Source organism: Coccinella septempunctata, chromosome 9 (genome assembly GCF_907165205.1).
Source record: "Coccinella septempunctata chromosome 9, icCocSept1.1, whole genome shotgun sequence".
NCBI classification, from domain to species: domain Eukaryota; kingdom Metazoa; phylum Arthropoda; class Insecta; order Coleoptera; family Coccinellidae; genus Coccinella; species Coccinella septempunctata.
The window spans coordinates 14,021,587-14,039,340 of NC_058197.1; the positions used below are offsets into that span (position 1 = coordinate 14,021,587).

Below are 17,754 nucleotides of genomic sequence, written 5' to 3' on the forward strand. Positions count from 1 at the left end.
ATAAGGATGTCTGGATAGAAAACGGATTCAGTTGTAATCATTCGTCTACTGAAGAAAAGTACTTGTTAACAAGAAAAATCTAACTTTATTTGATCACAATTTTATAATAATGAGTTGTACGTATCATCTTGAAAAGTTATTGGTCTCAATTTATTCTGTGAGTATAAAAATTTGCTTAGGGCTGTGCTAATGTTGTTCGTGGTGATTGTTCATTTCACTATTTTGTCGATTTGTGGAATCATGTGTACTTAGTGACATTTTACTGATTGTGAATAGTTCGAGGGGAACATCATGCATATAATCGTCATATCTCCCGGAGATTGATTGATTGGTTTGCGAATCTCTCCTATCATTATGCGCAGGGGTTCCAGTGGAAATCATCGAGTTTCCGGAAACTAAAAATTGAAAAAATAATCAGCTGTAACTTTTCCACAAAATCAAGAAAAAAAAGGATTTCTTCTACATACCTATACTTTCCCTTCTATGTGCAACAAACTGCGAGTAGTCCAACGTGGGTGGATTTTTGGCCACGCTCCAATTCAGCACATTCTCCATCATGTTATCTCGTTCAATCTGAATCTCTTGACTTTCATCAGTTCTCTTGACGCTACTGTACGTTGGTCGGTTGTACATGCCTTCGAAAATCTCTTCAGTCCTTCTTGTTAGTGGTATTATGATCGTTTGTTCAGCTATCGTCGGTTCGTATGGATGATGTACGAAATTTTCCACTGTAGTTGTTCCATTTCGGGGATGTAATTCCAAAACACCGATTTGAGTTGTGCGTACGTGGAATGGAAAGTTTTTATTTGCCACTGATGGCATCGTTAGAATCTGTGAATATTAGAATATTTTCAGTTGTGATGATAATAATAGTCATCAAAGTAAACTTACTAAGAAACTGAGATGTCCCCCAAAAGCAATGAAGAGCAACATAGCACAAACCACCGATTCTCTGACCCATTTGTCTATGTAGGTGTTACCAGATAAAATGAATGCTGGTCCGGCAACAAACCACAATGTTCCACAAATGTTGAAAGGGTAGTAAAAATTCCCCTAAAAAATCAATATACCCATTGTGTTTCGTATATGCTACCAAAAGAAAACAACACTGCAGATCCGAAAAAGTACCGGCCGATCACCTGCCTCCCAACTATATACATACAAGATGTAAATTAAAACTTGATACCACTTACCTTCTCCGGATAATGCTTCAAAGTGAATATTGTTGAATAAATGAACATGCACCATGCCAACAACCTCAACATTATTAAGGCATATCCAGCTGGAGACTCGAACAAATACAATACCTCCCCTGGATCAAAAACCTGGAAAAAGGAAGAAAAAAGTAATTAAATCACTGAAATTGAATAAAACTCAATTTATACTGTCATTTGAATGGTTCAAGTTCGTTCACTTACTAATGATTCATATATGAATATGGCTATATAAGTGACAACGTAACAGCACATGAAAATTGTCAGCTTTATGCTACAAGAAACCGGTAAGCGACCTCGAGTTACAGTATATCCCTTTGCCAGCAAAAGGAGTAACAAGAGAAAGCAAGTTTCTGAGGCCCCCATAAAAATTGAACCTGAAAAAAAAAATTATGTATATAGAATTTTAGAAAATTAAAAAAAAAATTATACACGTACTCAGCTCGAAAAGAAAACATAAAAATAAAGCTTATATCTAACTGTGGTGGCCAAAATTAAGCTTTATTCCATTTATAAATTCATTCCACTTTGGAAATCTAGAAGCAACTAAAAATGAATCAACATAAAAAATATAAGAAAAAAAGCGCACATAATTTCACTCACCAAACCTCTTTAGTCTCATCGTGTCCAAGCCAGTCATCGCGTATTTCAAATACGCAATTGTCTGCAACATTATCCCAAAAAGCTGTAGGATTACCGACAAGAAAAAAATTTTGTACGTTGTATGAAGGAGTTGTCTCGCTTTTAGTTCTGCGGCACTCACAACTATCACTAGCAGGAGAACCGTATAAGAAACCGTGAAAGCTGTTAGAATCGGGAGAATATCTGAAAATTTGAGGGAAATAGGAAAACTATTCATAAACATTTTCTGCTCTGCACAAAAAAAACTCACAAAATTCATCTGCTGAAAGATGCTCATGCCAGTAGTCACCAGGTGGGCCATTAGTCATCAAGATTCTATATTTTACATGTATACCCTTCGAAGAAAATTGAACGGGTAAGACGCATCGTTTATAACGAAAAATTGTGTTTAGTTTGAATATTACTGGGTTTTACCACAGCAACAATTACAGAGTAATCATGAAAGGTAAACTTTTATCAATTTTCTGAAAAATTATCGTACCTTGTGGCTCTTACAGTTGCTCAAAGCTACAAACCACCACCTCTCCCTGGAACTTGTGAAACTTCGTCCATTATGGCATATAACGTTTCGATTCATCTTTTGATTACTGCTTCGAAACTCAGGGACGAATCTCTTTACTAAAACTTTTCTCGTCCTATTTATAACATCCTAGAAGGAAATGCGATTTTTTTACTTCAATCCTCAGTTTATTTCCGCGAAAAATATCAATAATTTGACCCTATCTATCAATAATCCAAAACTTATTGTGACGGGTTTCTTGAATTTTCTTGCTTCTATAAACAAAAGCTTTACACCTACCGTTTGCGTTGTCGTTTCAAAAATTTCATTTTCAACTCCTAGATTTTCACTTTCAGTTGAGTCAGTTGTGGTTTCTGAGGTCCAGTCTGTGAATGAAGTTGCTTCAGTATCGTACTCAATGGTGGATGCAGAATAATCGAAAATAGTGGTAGATTGTACTTCTTTTGAAGTGGATGCCATTGTTGGCATCTTTTTTCTTGAAGGTAGGGTAGGAATGGTGATGGTATAGGTTTTATCTGAGTTTTTCGTGCCTTTTCCCTTCATACCAGTTGGTCTCTCATTTGCATAGAAACATCCTGCTAGGGTCTTGTAATTTGGTAAACGGGCAGTTAGATTGATCACCTGATTTTGGTCCACGTGAACAACTGCTTCTTTTTCAGCACATGTCTGAAAACTGATCTGATAAAATACTAATTCATTTGTTATCAGACGATTAATGGCAAAGATGAGATTTCAGAAACCACCTTTGCAATGATACGAATATAAATGGTGGATGCGCTATCGCAAAATGAAATTTTCCTTCGTAGAAGTGAAAAATGAATGAAGTTGCTCATTACTGACTCGAAATATAAATATAATTTTTCACCTTTTGCGTCTTATAGACCGAAGGCCACTGATCTTTAGTATCATAATACAATAGTAAATTTGGATCTCCATTTTCCTCATTGAATTCTATATTATACTCGAATCGTCCCTGATGGGATAAAAAACAGAACCTCGCAAGGAAAACCCAATCCTAGAATAAAATAACATAAAAGCTTATTAACATTCAGTGGAGAATGAACCAAACCTCTTTTGTATTAATTTCCCCTTCTATGTATTTTGATGAAATAGTTCTCCATAAGATAAGTGATAGGGGAAGTAAAAGCCGCATTATATATTTTTTTCAAACTTGCTTATTGTATAAGAAACCTGAGCTTATTATTGTGTTCGATCAACTACAACTTGATAGTGTTTGTTGATGTTATAGTGCTGTATTTGCCATGGAAACTTTAGCAGCTTATACAAACATAATTAGAAATTCAAGAGCTTTCTCTGAATGAAGATTCCCAAGAATGGACTTCAACACAAGTGTATTTTCCGAGAATACTAGTAGATGGAAAACAGTTGGAGAAAAAATGGGATATTTGAAAATTTGAAAGTTGCGGCGTGAAATATGGGGTGTGGAGAACAAGATTTTTTTCATTCTGTGGTATGTGCAGATTTTCCATCCATTGATAGAAACCTGTGTTATCGATTCTTATCAAGAATTTATTTGGGTGCGGTTTTCTTATTCACAATCAAATTTATTCACCCATATGACAAGATTCTTCATTAAGGCCAAATTATAATTTGTTTGTACATAAAACACTGTAATTTTTTCGCCATTCCATATTTATATTATCGACCGAGAACAAAAATGTGAGGTTAACGTATCAACAAACAGGGTGACAGTTCTCCTATTTTTCTAGGTACTAATTTCTTGATGTTTTTGTCACGAATTTTCAAGAAATCTTTTGATTATTATCGTTTAAACTATCTCTAGTGATTTTTCAAACTCACTTTGAGGTTGGACAATAATGTGAAATGCTGAAAATAGCTTTAAAATCTTGTGAAAGTGAAGAAATTGGATAATTTTTCATTGGACGCCATTTTGACTAGTATTTTGTAAGTTTTTAATAGCACTTTTTGTACATAATAATATAAACAATTACTCTCCAATTTTCATGGAGAAGTTACATTTCACACAATATCCAATGGGTCTTCATTGACTAAATTTTCGTACAGCTGGTATCTTTTCGTCATTACAGTTTTGAAAATGAATCATTCAAAATTAGCAACAATTTGTCATTTGGTATTTCGCAAAGCAGAAAAAATTGGGGGTGTGTACCGATGGAAACGATTCCTTTCTTCGTGATATCCAATTGGACCTGCTGAATTGAATTACTTATCAATTGTATCATTGCAGTAATTCGATTTTTCATTGTTATCAAAACAAAATTAGCAAAGCATTTCAATTCATGGCGAAGAGTGATAGATTCAGTCGACTTGGGGTACACTCATCAATTCTAATTAAGCCTTATACAATATTGATTGACTTTTGATCCTCCTATTTTTACTAGGTATGCAAAGTGCCATAGCTTTCTCTGTAATTATGTGAATTTGCCTATCAAAAACAATGGTGAGTTGTTTTCAATGAACATGAGTAGAAACTACAGGTGCTTGTTATATTATCATATTACTTTTCACTCTTGTAGCTTCTGCTTCAATTTTTGAAATAGCTGTCGCCGAACAGTTCTGGTTTTGGTATTTGTATGAGATTAACTGTACAATAAGGAATATTCATTTCATTTGAAAATTAAGTTTTTAAAAAGTCCTTAAAAAACTTTGGATCTGTAGTTTTTACCCTTTAAAACAGGGAAAGTTACGAGACAAAAATATTAGGAGCATTAAGCAATTAAGATGTAATAGTCTTATAATTAGCTCCAAATGATTCTGAATGAGCTGAAGAGATGTTTAGACTAATCAGATCTGAAATTTCACTTCCTTCTGCAAAGTTCTTTTCAGTGTATCAGTATAAGTTGTGTCAGATTATAAATTGTTGCAATAACTGAGAATGCGGATAATTTGTTTCATTGTGTAGTGAGTTTTTAGAGTATCTTATTTCTTTCCTTGTAAGATTTTTTTCTAACTGAAAGATAGATCAGTGGATGAGTAATAAAATTGAAGTAAATGTAAGTACATAGTTGCATTGCATCATATTGGTGTAGTGTCGATGTAATAATTTTCTCAATAAATTGCCCAAAATGAGCAACACACAAGTAATATAAGTCGATTTTCAGCAATTTTAAATCACGTATACATGTAATCATGTAAGAAACATACAGTTTATTAGCAAATTTCTTTGTGGAAGAAAATATCCTTTCGTTATGTGATATATGTATTTACCAATTAATCTATTTTTTCTAGATCAAATCTACCACCAAGTGATGTTCTAGCCCGAAGACGCTAGCCCGAGAGAGAAAGATGGCCCCGGTTCCCAGACCGGGAAGCCTTAGGGATCCAGACATAGCCGAGCTGTTTTACAAGCATGATCCCGAGAAGATCTTCGAGGATCTCAGGGAGATCGGTCACGGTTCCTTCGGGGCCGTTTATTACGCCAGATGCCTGCTCAGCAAGGAGATCGTGGCCATCAAGAAGATGTCCTTCATGGGTAAACAGAGCCTGGAGAAATGGCAGGACATCATCAAGGAAATACGGTTAGCGATATACCTTTGATTTGAATTGGTCGATCTCTAAACATGGGTTGTTCTTTCAGATTTTTGAAACAGCTCCGGCATCCGAACACTATAGAATATAAAGGATGTTACCTGAAGGACAATACTGCGTGGTTGGTGATGGAATATTGTCTTGGTTCTGCCTCTGATATCATTGAAGTGCACAAGAGGCCACTTAGAGAGGACGAAATCTCAGCTATATGCGAAGGGGTCCTTAGCGGCTTGAATTATTTGCATGGCTTCGGACGTATACACAGGTAATAATGAAAATCAGCAAATTGCAGATTCCAGAGCCTTGATATACAAGTATTTGTTAAAAAATTACTGTTGGATCAGTATTTTTCGCTTACTCAACTTAATTGTGTTTTTCTGCTTTCAGGGATGTGAAAGCGGGCAACATACTCCTCACCGAAAACGGTACGGTCAAGCTGGCCGACTTTGGCAGCGCTTCCATCAAATGTCCTGCGAACTCTTTTGTTGGCACGCCTTACTGGATGGCCCCGGAGGTGATACTGGCCATGGACGAGGGCCAGTACGACGGCAAGGTGGACGTCTGGTCGTTGGGCATCACCTGCATCGAGTTGGCCGAGAGGAAGCCGCCCTATTTCAACATGAACGCCATGTCGGCCCTCTACCACATCGCGCAGAACGACTCGCCCACGCTGCAGTCCAACGACTGGAGCGACTTCTTCAAGCATTTCGTCGAGGCCTGCCTACAGGTGAGACCGTAAGAAGTTTCGTTCTCAGATCTCGACAGAATTGATATACGTTTCGATTGTTCTCATGTATCCTAAGTGATTATTCGAAGAAAGGCATTAAGATCATCTTTCTAGCGGAGTTTGAAGAAATGAAATGCCAAGTTATCGATTCTAAGAACTAACGATCCATAATTTATCCATTTCGGTTAGGATAGGTCGGTGTTGCTTGTCAGAACTCAGTGATGCAAGTCAGGATTCAGGAATAATTGTTGGGATTCTAGAATATTGGTCAGAATTATGAGTTGCAAGTCTTAATCCTGATATACAAGTCATAATTCGGAAGTAAATGTCGGAATTCTAGAATATAGGTCAGACTTACGATTTGCGAGTCGGAATCCTGAGATATAAGTCAGATCTCTGAGTTTCAAATCCAAAATTTAAAATATAGATCGGAATTCTGAGTTGCAAGTCGAAATTCTTAAATATAAGTCAGAATTCGGAAGTAAATGTTGGAATTCTAGTATAGAGGTCAGAATTATGAGTTACGAGTCGGAATCCTGAGATATATAAGTCAGAATTCTGAGTTTCAAGTTGGAATTTTGAGATACAAGTCAGAATTAGGAAGTAAATGTCGAAATTCAAGAATATAGGTGAGAATTATGAGTTCCTAGTCGGAATTCTGAGTTACTCGTTTGAATTCTGAGGTGGAAGTCAGTATTTTGTATTTGTAAGTAGGAATTCTTAGATACAAGTTACAAATCTGAGTTGCAAGTCTGAAATTTGATTGTACCTCACAGAATTCCAACTTAAATAATTATAGAGTTCATTTAAATTCTTTGTAATTTTTTCATTTAGGTCAGTCAGAGGAATATCAAAAGTTCTTCTGTTTGTCTGTACTAGTTTCGGAAATAAATGACGGAATTCTGAGATACAAGCCAGTATTCTGAGTTACAAGTCAGAATTCGCAGATACAAGTTCGAATTCCGAGTTGCAAGTCAAAATTCTAATTCTAACACAGAATTTCAACTAAAGATTTCCAAATACATCTGAATTCTTCAAAGATTTTCCATTTACGGTAGTTTCAGGAATATCAAAAGCTGTTTTGTCTGTCTGCATTGGATTTTTCGCTGCAAATCAGAATTTGGAAATAAATGTCGGAATTATGGTCAGAATTATGAGTCGGAATCATGATATACAAGTCAGAATGTTGTGTTGTAAGACTTAATTCTGAGAATCAAGTCAGAATTCTGAAGTAAATAGCAAAATATAGGTCAGATTTATGATTTTCGAGTCTAAATCCTCAGATACAAGTCAGAATTCTGAGTTGCAGGTTTGAATTATGAGATACAAGTCAGAATTATGGGTTGCAAGTCGAAATCATCAGGTTCAAGTCAGAATTCTGAGTTGCTAGACGAAATCCCGAATGTATCCCAGAATTTTAACTTCAAAAACCAAAGAATTCTTTCGAAGTCTGTATAGATTCTTCATTAAGGGCAGTCTTAGGAATGTCTGAAGCTTGTCAGTCTGTGTTAGTTGGGTTTCTCACGAAAATTAAGGTTAAAATTATGAGTTACAAGTCAAAATTCTGATTTGCAAATAGGAATTTCGAGGTAAAAGTCAAAATTTTGAGTAGCTAGTCGGAATTCTAAGATACACAGATACAAGTTAGAATTCTGCTACCTTTCTGCCCTTCTGTCTGTTGTTATTAGTTGCGTTTTCCGCTACAAGTCAAAAATGGGAAATGAATATCGGAATTCTGAGATGAAAGTCAGAATCCTCAGATTCGAGTAAGAATTCTGAGTTGCTAGTCGCAATTCTGAATTTTTCCCAGAATTTTAACAAATGATTCACAAAAATCATAGAATTCAATCGAAGTTTTTAGAGATTTTTCATTTAGGGCAGTCTTATGAATTTCGAAAGCTCTGTTTGTATTAGTTGCGTTTTTCAAGGAAATTATGTCGGAATTCTAGAATACATGTCAAAATTATGAGTACCAAGTCAGAGTCCTGAAGTACAAGTCAGCATTCTGATTTGCAAATCGGAATTTCGAGGTTGAAGTCAGAATTTTGAGCATCAAGGCGGGATTCTCAGGTACAAGTTAGAATTATGCCTTCATTCTGCCCTTCTGTCTGTTACTATTAGTTGCGTTTTTCGCTACAATTCTAAAATCGGAAATAAATATCGGAATTCTGAGTTACAAGTCAGTATTCAAAGTTGCAAGTCAGATTTCTGATATTCAAGTCAGAATTTTGACCTGGAAGTTAGAATTTTGCCCTGGAAGTCAGAATTTTGACATATATCCCAGAATTTCAACATTTTTCAACATAAGATTTGAATTCTGGCTCGCATATCAGAATAAGTTGTTCGTATACATCAATAAATAGAAAATATTTTTGGTGTTTCAATACCATGCTTCTGGCTATGTTAATCCTCTGCATGGAAACCAATATATCAATCTTTTGATCCACTTTGAAGGTAGATCTACTCTTAATCTTGTTCTGTCTCTAGTCTTGTTGCACCAAATCAATGTGGCACATCATATTACGTCGAAAAACTTACGTCTTTTCGGGTAACGCAATGAAGTACTGCATATCCAGAGTGCAAAGTTATTTTATTCAGTTAATTCAGTGAATTTCTTATCCAGGTCCACGTTCGACCATCACGAATTGTAAGAACAAGATGGATCTTAGATATCGTCAAGTATTACATTTTAAATGCGACGTTTTCTATTCCAGAAATCTCCCAATCATCGACTCGCCTCTCATCAGCTCCTAAACCATCAATTCATCACTAGAAATAGGTCTCCCAACGTCCTGATCGACCTCATTCAACGTACGAAAGCCGCAGTCAGAGATCTCGACAATTTAAATTATAGGTGAGTCCCTAACCCTCCCCTCCCCCCCTTCAAACCTAAATTTACCCCGAATCTCGACCCGCAGAAAAATGAAGAAGATCCTGATGATCGATAACTGCGAGAACGAGAGCACCATCGACGTGGACGACGCGCCCGACGAGCACACCGGCGGCGACAGTTCCAAGAGCAACTCGGTGACGTCCGAGCACAGCGTGCACTCGGTGGGCGTGTCCGCGAGCAGCCAATCCAGCAGCACCAACAGCCTGCCGGCGGGCGGGGACGACAGGCGCGCCAGGGCCAGCCTGAACCACGCGGCGGCCGCGGCCGTCTCCGATCACGGCACCAACAATTTCGCCACCATCAGAACTACCAGTATTGTGACGAAGCAGCAGAAGGAGCATATGCAGGTAACGCGGCGGTTTGAAGGGTTTTTGGAAATGTTTTCCAATGTTGGTTGAATTGTTTCTTAGGAGGAGATGCACGAACAAATGTCCGGCTATAAGAGGATGAGGAAAGAGCATCAAAGCGCCCTGTGGAAGCTGGAAGAGAAGTGTAAGATGGAGATGGAGAGTCATAAGAACCAGCTGGACAAGGAGTATGAGATGTTGCTGATGTATTTCAGCAAGGAATTGGAAAGGATACAGGTAAATCCCATAAAGATTAAATGGCTCTCAAATACTGATGTTGTTCTTTTTCGATAGGCCAAACACAACCAAGAACTGGAGAGACGGCACAAGCAGGCCTTGGCGACGGAGAAGAAAGTGTACAAAGATATAACGCTCAGGCAGGAGCAGGATAAGAAGGCTTTCGACGCGGCCAGGAAAAAGGAATACAAGGCCAATAAGGAACGGTGCAAAAGGGAACTGTCGCAAGACGACTCCACGCCAAAGAGACAGAGGGACGTGACGTTACAGTGAGTCATCCGGTCCTTAGATCGATTCCCCCGTTACAATTCTAACCCGAATTTGCAGAAACCACAAGGAGAACTTGAAGCAGGTGGACGCGCAGGAAGAACAGAGGCTGATTGCCAACCAGAAGGAGTACCTGGAGCTGGAGATCAGGAAATTGAAGAGGAAAAAACTTCGCCAACACCACGAGCTGCAGCAGGAGCTGCTGCGTCAGGAGCTGAACAAGAGGCAGTCGCAGCTGGAGAAGGCGCACGAGATGCTGCTCAGGCACCACGAGAAGACGAAAGAGCTGGAGTATAAGCAGCAGAAGGCGGTGCATATGCTGAGGGAGGAGCAGGTGAGGGGTTTGTCGCCTGTCAAAAGATTTGACAGCTGTCAAAAATTTGACATCTGTCAAAAATTTGACATCTGTCAAAAAATTTGACATTGACAACTTTTGACAGATTAAATCAAATTTTCCTTTAGGTGAGGAATCAGCATGATACGGAATTGGCGAATCAGCAAGAGTACATGAAGCGGTCGGAGAGAGAGCTAAGGAAGAAGCACGCCATGGAGTTGAAGCAGCAGCCCAAATCGTTGAAGGTATTCCGACAGTTCTCCCGTCTAGGACTGTGTAACGTTCTATCGAATTTCAGCAAAAGGAGATGATGGTGCGGAAGCAGTTCAGGGAGACGTGCAAGGTGCAGACCAAGCAGTACAAGCTCCTCAAGGCGCAGCTGTTGGCCTGTACACCGAAGGAAGAGCAGAAGGCCGTCATTAAGAAGTTGAAGGAGGAGCAGAGGAGGAAGCTGGCCCTGCTGGGCGATCAGTACGAACAGAGCATCGCGGAGATGTTGCAGAAGCAGTGCATACGTCTGGACGAGAGCCAGGAGGTGAGTAGACCCAGAATATGATGTTCCTCCAAGCGCTAATGAACTAATTTCAGCTGGAGTGCCAAAACATGAAGGAACGTCTCAATTACGAGTTGGAGATACTGATGGCCTACCAGAGCAAGAACAAGATGCAGGCTCAGGCGCAACGCGAGAGGGAGAGAAAGGAGCTCGAGGACAGGGTGGCCTTGCGGAAAGAATTGCTGACTCAGAAGGTGAGAATCGGAAGGGTGAGGTGTTGTGTGGGTGGTGTGTGAGTAAGGTCGAGTTTTCAGATGAACGTCGAGACGCAGACGTTTCTGGACGAACGCGCAGAGAGGATAAGGATACTGCACCAGCAGCAGGAGCAGGAAATGGCCATATTTGATGAGGAGTCTGTTAGGTTGGGGTTCAAGTGAGTATATGAAAAAAAAGGAGAATTTTTACTCTATCGTTTTGATATTGTCACAATTTCTGTTGGGATTCAATAGGGGGGTTATACGAAATTGAAAAAATTCGTCGAGAAGGCTATGAAAAGGGGAATTCTCCTCGATTTGGGTTGTTACTGCAAATGGCAGTTTAAACTTGTTGATTTTGAGTTTCGTTCATGAATTCTTCAAACTCGCTAGAGAAAGTATCCAAATTCATATTAAATATGGGGTTTTAGCTTCGTTTCACGTGCACAAATCGGCAACAGCGTTAAATAACTCAATGGAGTTCATAGCTATCGACTGGCCTTAAGAAAGAAATAAGTGATTGACTCTTGAATGAGATGGTACGACTTTGGACACTTAAAGCTGACAAAGAATGAGGTTATGCAAGAGGCACGTGGGAAAAATCAGCTGAATTTGCCAAACGAAAGACTAATAACCGGAGCGTTTCCAGCAAATATTCTGGTAGCCAGAGTCGAAATAAGAAAAAAACTTCAGAATTTGTTTTTGGTCTCGAAATAGCCAATCCATTGTTGTTAATTATTTACGTTGATGACAAATGGTTATATAGGGTTAAACAGTAGATTCTTGAGGTCAGAAGAAACATTTTTTCCTGAATAAGCCCTGATAAAATGATATAGCCATTTTTAATTTTCATAATGAGCTGTGCCACCCTTGGAAAAACAAAATTACCTTCAGAATAACTAGCTGAATCTGTGACACTACACATTTGTGGATCTTTTGAGCAGAGTTGTATTCAGCCAATGTACCCAATTTTTGAATTTCACAGATAATTTTCAATTTTTGAATTTCAAATTACTCGAAAACGGAGCATTATACGAGAAAATATGAGGAATACTTTTATTTTACAAAACGTTCAAATATTTATCAGACATCGTCCAATTTAGTTTCAAGAGTTGGATTCTTCGAATGGTATTTTTATGGTACCTAATGGTCATAGCGAAAAAACTGGAAGACGTGGATGATATCTTGTGTTCGAAAAAGATTCATCGAACAAATGAAAAACTATATTCCAAAATTCATTTCATTCAGTGAAACCGTTTGTGAAATAGAACTAAAAAAAAATTTTGTTATGGTTTTTGAACAGCCTGTATCTTTTAGACCGAGCCGATTCGGAAAAAAAATGGTAAAGGAAGAAAGTGCTTCTTTTGACCTCAAGAATCTACTGTTAAAATATTTGTACTAGTCAAAGACTCACCCTGTATAGAAACCGGCCTTCAAATTTTGAATCCCCATATTTATTTTTCATTTTCGAGTACTTGAATTGGGAACAAACCAAGATATGAAATATTGCAGTTTTCCTTAAAAGAGAATTCTCCAATGCGACAGCCAACATTCAAAATTTCATAGCCTCCTTGACTAATTTTCTTGATCTCTTTTAGCAAGCTTAACCCTTCTGGTTTCGGTTATGTTTCTCTATTCCCAACGTAAGAATCTTGATTATTTGATATATATTAAAAATGATATGTATTTATGTGCTTGATCTGATAAAATAGAAAAAATATTTCGATTCTCACTTTATTTCTTCCGTAGCGCCTTGGCGATAGCAGAATTATCAAGGGAAACCTACGATGACGAGTCCAGTTTGTCGGGTTCTATGCTTAGTTTAGCGCATTCCAATAGTTCAACCAGTTTTCCTCCAAACTCAGTTTAGTAAGAATTAAAAGAAGAGAAAAAAATAGCGTTCAATGATTATTATTATTCTTGTCACGACCAATACCGCATGCAAGGAAGAACGAACAAAATGCAATATATAAAGTTTCTGTTGTGATAATTTTCGAGACAATTAGTTTAATTTACCTTCGAGTAAGACCATTTAGAATGATCCGATTCAATTTGTTGTTCTCGTTTATGTTATATGAATATATTTACAAATTTTATCCACTTTACAGTTCGTAGTTACCATTTAATATTCTCAATTATTCGATAGTAATTTAATGCGTATCTTTATTTTTTTTTTCATTCAGTATGAACTGGTGGAGATGATTAATTGATATTTGAATTGGCTCCTTGTTTTGTATTGATCGTTACAATATTTGTACATAGCCTAATTTAGATTAAAATTGATAGAAGAACGTAAATGACTAATTGTAATATATATATTTATATATATATATATTATATATATATATTGGTTTATACCATTTTATTAATTTTTTTTTAATCCTATAAAAACTTCCACTTCAAAAGTCACGATGATTAATTTAACGACTTTATTGTTCGGGTAATAATTGTTTTACTTCGATAAAATGCTCAAAGTTTAATTCTGAAGAAAAAAAATTAGGGTTCTGGGTGTTGAATTGAGTTTCATCATTTTCTCAATTAGATAGCTAATTTTTGGTAATTTTTTGGATGGTCTGAGAAATTCTTGAGTAGACTCGCAGTGTTTGCATAGGTTCGAAACGAAATGACAGTAATATGGATAAGAAATCGAGTTAACTTGGTTAAGCGAAAAAGTTATTAGGATGTATAAGTGTAAAAATGTCTAGGGGAAAATGGAGGTATACCGAAAGATGATTTGTAACAGTGATTGTATGTGTCTTTGTCTTGTCGACGGGGAATTGGTACATTTCGATTAATCCCACTTAATTATTCGGTTCACATACTTTTAGACCATCCTTCTTGAAACGAACATTAAACTTGCCGATTTTGAAGACTAGAAATGCCAAATTGTCGATTCTAAAACTAGTGATCCTCAAGTTATTCATTCCGATGTCCGGGAGTATTAGATTAAATAGGTACGGAAAGTGATTTCAGGGATTTGTCGGATAATTTCGAAGTTTCCTAAGCAAAAAACGCAACTAATACAGACAGAAGAGCTTTTGATATTCCGTAGACTGCCTTAAACGAAAAATCTCTAAAGGATTCGAATGAATTCAGTTCAATCGAAACGATGTTCTGTTAGTGCTATTTCACATTTTTATCGTTTCATTTTTTTATGAACAGTCTAGTCAAGGTCTTGAAAACGAGACCTTTCGGGTTGATTTCAATTGAAATATGGCCAGGGTAGGAAAAATAATTAATGATGGAATATAAAAACTTTTAAAATAGTATTAAGATTCAAAAAGTAGCCGTTTTCTATTTCGAAATGTGTTCTTTAACAGTTGTTAAGCAGCAGTCGTGATTCTGTTGCATCATCCCCAAGTCATCTAGTCAGCATCCTTGATCGTTGAACCTTCGTTCATATTTCAAATCCCATCGATCCGAATTTTTGGGTAGACTAAAATGAAGCATTTTCAACGGGTTGTTCGGTTGAAAAACATGACAAAAAAAAGTTCTAACTTCGTGCAATTCGAAAGGAAAAAAAATGTTGATTGTCCTCATCACAGTTTCTTTTTATTGTGATAATTGTAAATAAATTAATTATTTCGAGAAGTGCAAAGGTCGATTCTGAAACCGCATACATGTTTCCGGTGTGTTAAATTTCGAAACGCAATAACTTCGTTGTTACTTAAATATTGAACTTAACCTTTTGCATTTCTCCGAATATTGTCGAGAAATTTTTGATATTATACAATATTATAGTTCAAATCTTCTATGTAAAATAATACTTGTATATTTTTGTTGTCATTTTTCTATAGTGTATGTTATAATTGATTTTACAAGACATGATGTGACACCCTGTATCGCTTAGAGCAAACGCGAAAAGTATCATTGAAACTGCAAATTATTAAATATAAACTTCCAAATGTCCGAATGAGGCGTTGCACGAATTTACCGTAACAAGATTCTAATATTTTACAGTGTATAATGTTATCACAATTGAAAATAGTATTTATTTGAAGGGTGGCATGGGATAAGGTATCTGTTGTGTAAACAATTGAATGAATTGTTAGTAAAGACTTTCTGCAAATTTCTGAATTTTATTCCATTTAGAAATCGCTCCTCCTAGAATTCTTCGAAATGGAAAAACCTCAATAGAAGACAGAATCAATAAAATGGAAAGGATTAAAATTTAAGAAATTACACAGAACGTTTTCTCCAAGAAAATTACCTTATTTGTATAAAATTTCCTCCTCAAGCTTTATTCGAACTAACATTTAGTGAGATAATCATTTTTTTCAAAGTGAAAGAAGCTTCATGCAACAATTCAATCTGTATAAGAATAATGAGATAACATTGTATATATTTTACCAATATCATCATAAAAACTACCACTGTTCAAATAAGGGAATAAGTGTTGAGTGCATTGTAAATTGAGAAAATTGTATAGCAATGTTATGAAAGCAACGATTACTTTATTTATTTTGCAGTAGCAACTACGCATAGTGTTACTTCAACTGTATTTTATACGTAAATAAAAATTTTCGCTTTAATATGTCAGCATTTTATTTCTACACTGGAAAACACCAATCACTCGAAAGGAAGATGGTGCTCTACCTCCTTTAACCTCAATGTTGTCAAAATATTCATCTGAAGTTGACAGATAACAAGTGAAATAATTGTCAAAACCTTCGATTTTGACAGTTCCTTATAGTGCCCTAATAAAAAGAACTGAACGAAAAATTACTGTCTAATTAAACAGGATTCAGTTCATCTTTACCATTCAAATATGCTCAATTAATACACCACAATAATATATTTATTTTCACCATTAAGAACCGTAATATAATAAAATATATAATCAAATTTCATCACTATATGATTGAAAAATTAAAATTCGATAAAAAAAACGACTTAAAATTCAAGTTTGAAAAATAAACTTTCATAAAATTGGGTAAAATCGTAGTTTTCCAATATCAGGACCTCGGGAAATTGAGGGGAGATTTTCATTTCGTGGGGGAGAATTCTGTGGGCACCATTATTCGACAATGCATTTCTCTGATCAGGGGCACTGTATAAGCCACACATTCATCCCATCCGGGGGCCCTCCAAGCGCTCTCCCTTGTCTCTTTTCTAGTATTGAGATCTTGATAGCCTAAAACAAATTTGAGTTATAATTTCTTTACTCATTTAATACATAAAAAAAGACTTACACCAAATATGATGGACATTGTATAGTCTCCCAATTTGGGAGAAAAATCCAGCGAATGGTTCATCGTTATTTTTCCTGAAGTTGATGGCACGGGCCCAGTTGTTACCCCATTCTATCATCGTACCAGGTTTCAGGGCGTAAGATCTAATTTCATAAATATTTTTGGTTTGTCTCAACAAAATTTGAGGCCAATAACTAAATGCCAATAAATACTGTAAATGCCGGGATCTCACCAATCTGCCTTGTTCTTCATTCAATTTTTGGAAATCCTAGAAGAAATCGGAGATAAAGAAAAGGAAATGAAATCTGCATGTTGAATTTACTTCATTTTCTGCTACAATCTTGCTGTAAGCATCAATGGTTTCATAACCTCCATTGAATCTCCACAAATGCAGAGCCTGGTCTTGATCTCCCACATTCACGGTCCAAGATCCGACTAGTTCAACTCCATTCAACGATCCTAAAGATTTGACAAGATCCAAACTATTTTTCCTGAAATCAGAAGAAGCCTGTCAATTTAATAACGCCATTCACGTAAATGAGATTACTTGCATATTCTGTAAATAGGGTTTTTTGGAATCAGCCCTGAAATTATGTGTCTGCAGACCGTAAATGATTTCTTTATCACTCAACATCCGACTGTGGGACTCCTTTGTTGGCTCGATTTTTCGAACAAATATTTTTGAGAGCCATGCATCTTTCTTCACTGTTGAAGTCGAGATGGACCTGAAATTATAGTATTTCGGTAATATCAAGTCGTTTATTTAGGCTGTTAACTAAAAAAACTATCCTTCACATAGTAGGCCCTACATGTTGGTCCCTCAGTAAGTATTACCTGAGGTTTTGTGCTATTTTGTTGATATAGCGGTAATTATTAGCCATTTTTACAACATACAATATCTAAAAAATAAGATTAAAATGATATGGACTTCTATTAATATCTTTTTCAGTTATGACCTGCAAGCAACAAGGTTATCTCGACGAATACGTTTATGCTAATCCAAAGCAAGCAGATGACTCAAAGATAAATACAGATGGTTCCTTTATGAGTTCACAACACTTGTTCAAACAACAATGAAATTATCAATTTATCCTCAGAAACTGAAT

General features: G+C 36.6%; 3 protein-coding genes across 4 annotated transcripts; 1 reads left to right on the forward strand and 2 right to left on the reverse strand.

Moving 5' to 3' along the window:
• Positions 1–62: 62 nt before the first annotated feature.
• LOC123321116 (transmembrane protein 145) lies at positions 63–3,970 on the reverse strand. Its single transcript, XM_044908618.1, has 11 exons — positions 3,950–3,970; positions 3,242–3,391; positions 2,656–3,042; positions 2,338–2,505; positions 2,107–2,191; positions 1,818–2,039; positions 1,419–1,591; positions 1,194–1,325; positions 892–1,053; positions 468–831; positions 63–395 (listed from the first exon to the last, which is right to left on the reverse strand). Exons 1-11 carry the CDS (start codon positions 3,968–3,970, stop codon positions 187–189), a joined length of 2,073 nt encoding a protein of 690 aa, XP_044764553.1. The 3' UTR covers positions 63–186.
• Positions 3,877–15,988, forward strand: LOC123320393 (serine/threonine-protein kinase Tao). Of its 2 annotated transcripts, none has more exons than XM_044907706.1 (14): positions 3,877–4,302; positions 5,605–5,894; positions 5,954–6,169; positions 6,292–6,631; positions 9,346–9,485; positions 9,550–9,871; positions 9,935–10,108; positions 10,166–10,377; positions 10,436–10,709; positions 10,838–10,954; positions 11,008–11,244; positions 11,298–11,456; positions 11,517–11,635; positions 13,206–15,988. In XM_044907706.1, exons 2-14 carry the CDS (start codon positions 5,662–5,664, stop codon positions 13,324–13,326), a joined length of 2,664 nt encoding a protein of 887 aa, XP_044763641.1. In that variant the 5' UTR covers positions 3,877–4,302; positions 5,605–5,661; the 3' UTR covers positions 13,327–15,988. The 2 variants fall into 2 exon arrangements, with proteins under 2 accessions (XP_044763641.1, XP_044763643.1); XM_044907708.1 differs by having other exon boundaries at positions 3,877–4,106.
• Positions 15,399–17,751, reverse strand: LOC123320395 (protein NipSnap). The gene is made up of 6 exons (XM_044907710.1): positions 17,605–17,751; positions 17,483–17,547; positions 17,200–17,373; positions 16,971–17,139; positions 16,649–16,916; positions 15,399–16,590 (listed from the first exon to the last, which is right to left on the reverse strand). The coding sequence occupies exons 2-6, from the start codon at positions 17,527–17,529 to the stop codon at positions 16,442–16,444; spliced, it is 807 nt and encodes a 268-aa protein (XP_044763645.1). The 5' UTR covers positions 17,530–17,547; positions 17,605–17,751; the 3' UTR covers positions 15,399–16,441.
• Between the last annotated feature and the right edge of the window lie 3 nt (positions 17,752–17,754).

Excerpts from the sequence above, each read along its gene's own strand:
- LOC123320393 (XM_044907706.1), top strand. The coding sequence starts at position 5,662 with ATGGCCCCGGTTCCCAGACCGGGAAGCCTTAGGGATCCAGACATAGCC. Across the intron at positions 6,632-9,345 it reads TCGTCGAGGCCTGCCTACAG|AAATCTCCCAATCATCGACT; the intron begins GTGAGACCGTAA and ends TTTCTATTCCAG. Across the intron at positions 10,378-10,435 it reads CAGAGGGACGTGACGTTACA|AAACCACAAGGAGAACTTGA; the intron begins GTGAGTCATCCG and ends CCGAATTTGCAG.
- LOC123321116 (XM_044908618.1), bottom strand. The coding sequence starts at position 3,970 with ATGAAGAATCTTGTCATATGG. Across the intron at positions 2,192-2,337 it reads GCAACTGTAAGAGCCACAAG|GGTATACATGTAAAATATAG; the intron begins GTACGATAATTT and ends TTTTCTTCGAAG. Across the intron at positions 1,326-1,418 it reads TATTCATATATGAATCATTA|GTTTTTGATCCAGGGGAGGT; the intron begins GTAAGTGAACGA and ends TCCTTTTTCCAG.
- LOC123320395 (XM_044907710.1), bottom strand. The coding sequence starts at position 17,529 with ATGGCTAATAATTACCGCTATATCAACAAAATAGCACAAAACCTCAG. Across the intron at positions 17,140-17,199 it reads AAACCCTATTTACAGAATAT|GAAAAATAGTTTGGATCTTG; the intron begins GCAAGTAATCTC and ends TTCTGATTTCAG. Across the intron at positions 16,917-16,970 it reads AGATTGTAGCAGAAAATGAA|GATTTCCAAAAATTGAATGA; the intron begins GTAAATTCAACA and ends GATTTCTTCTAG.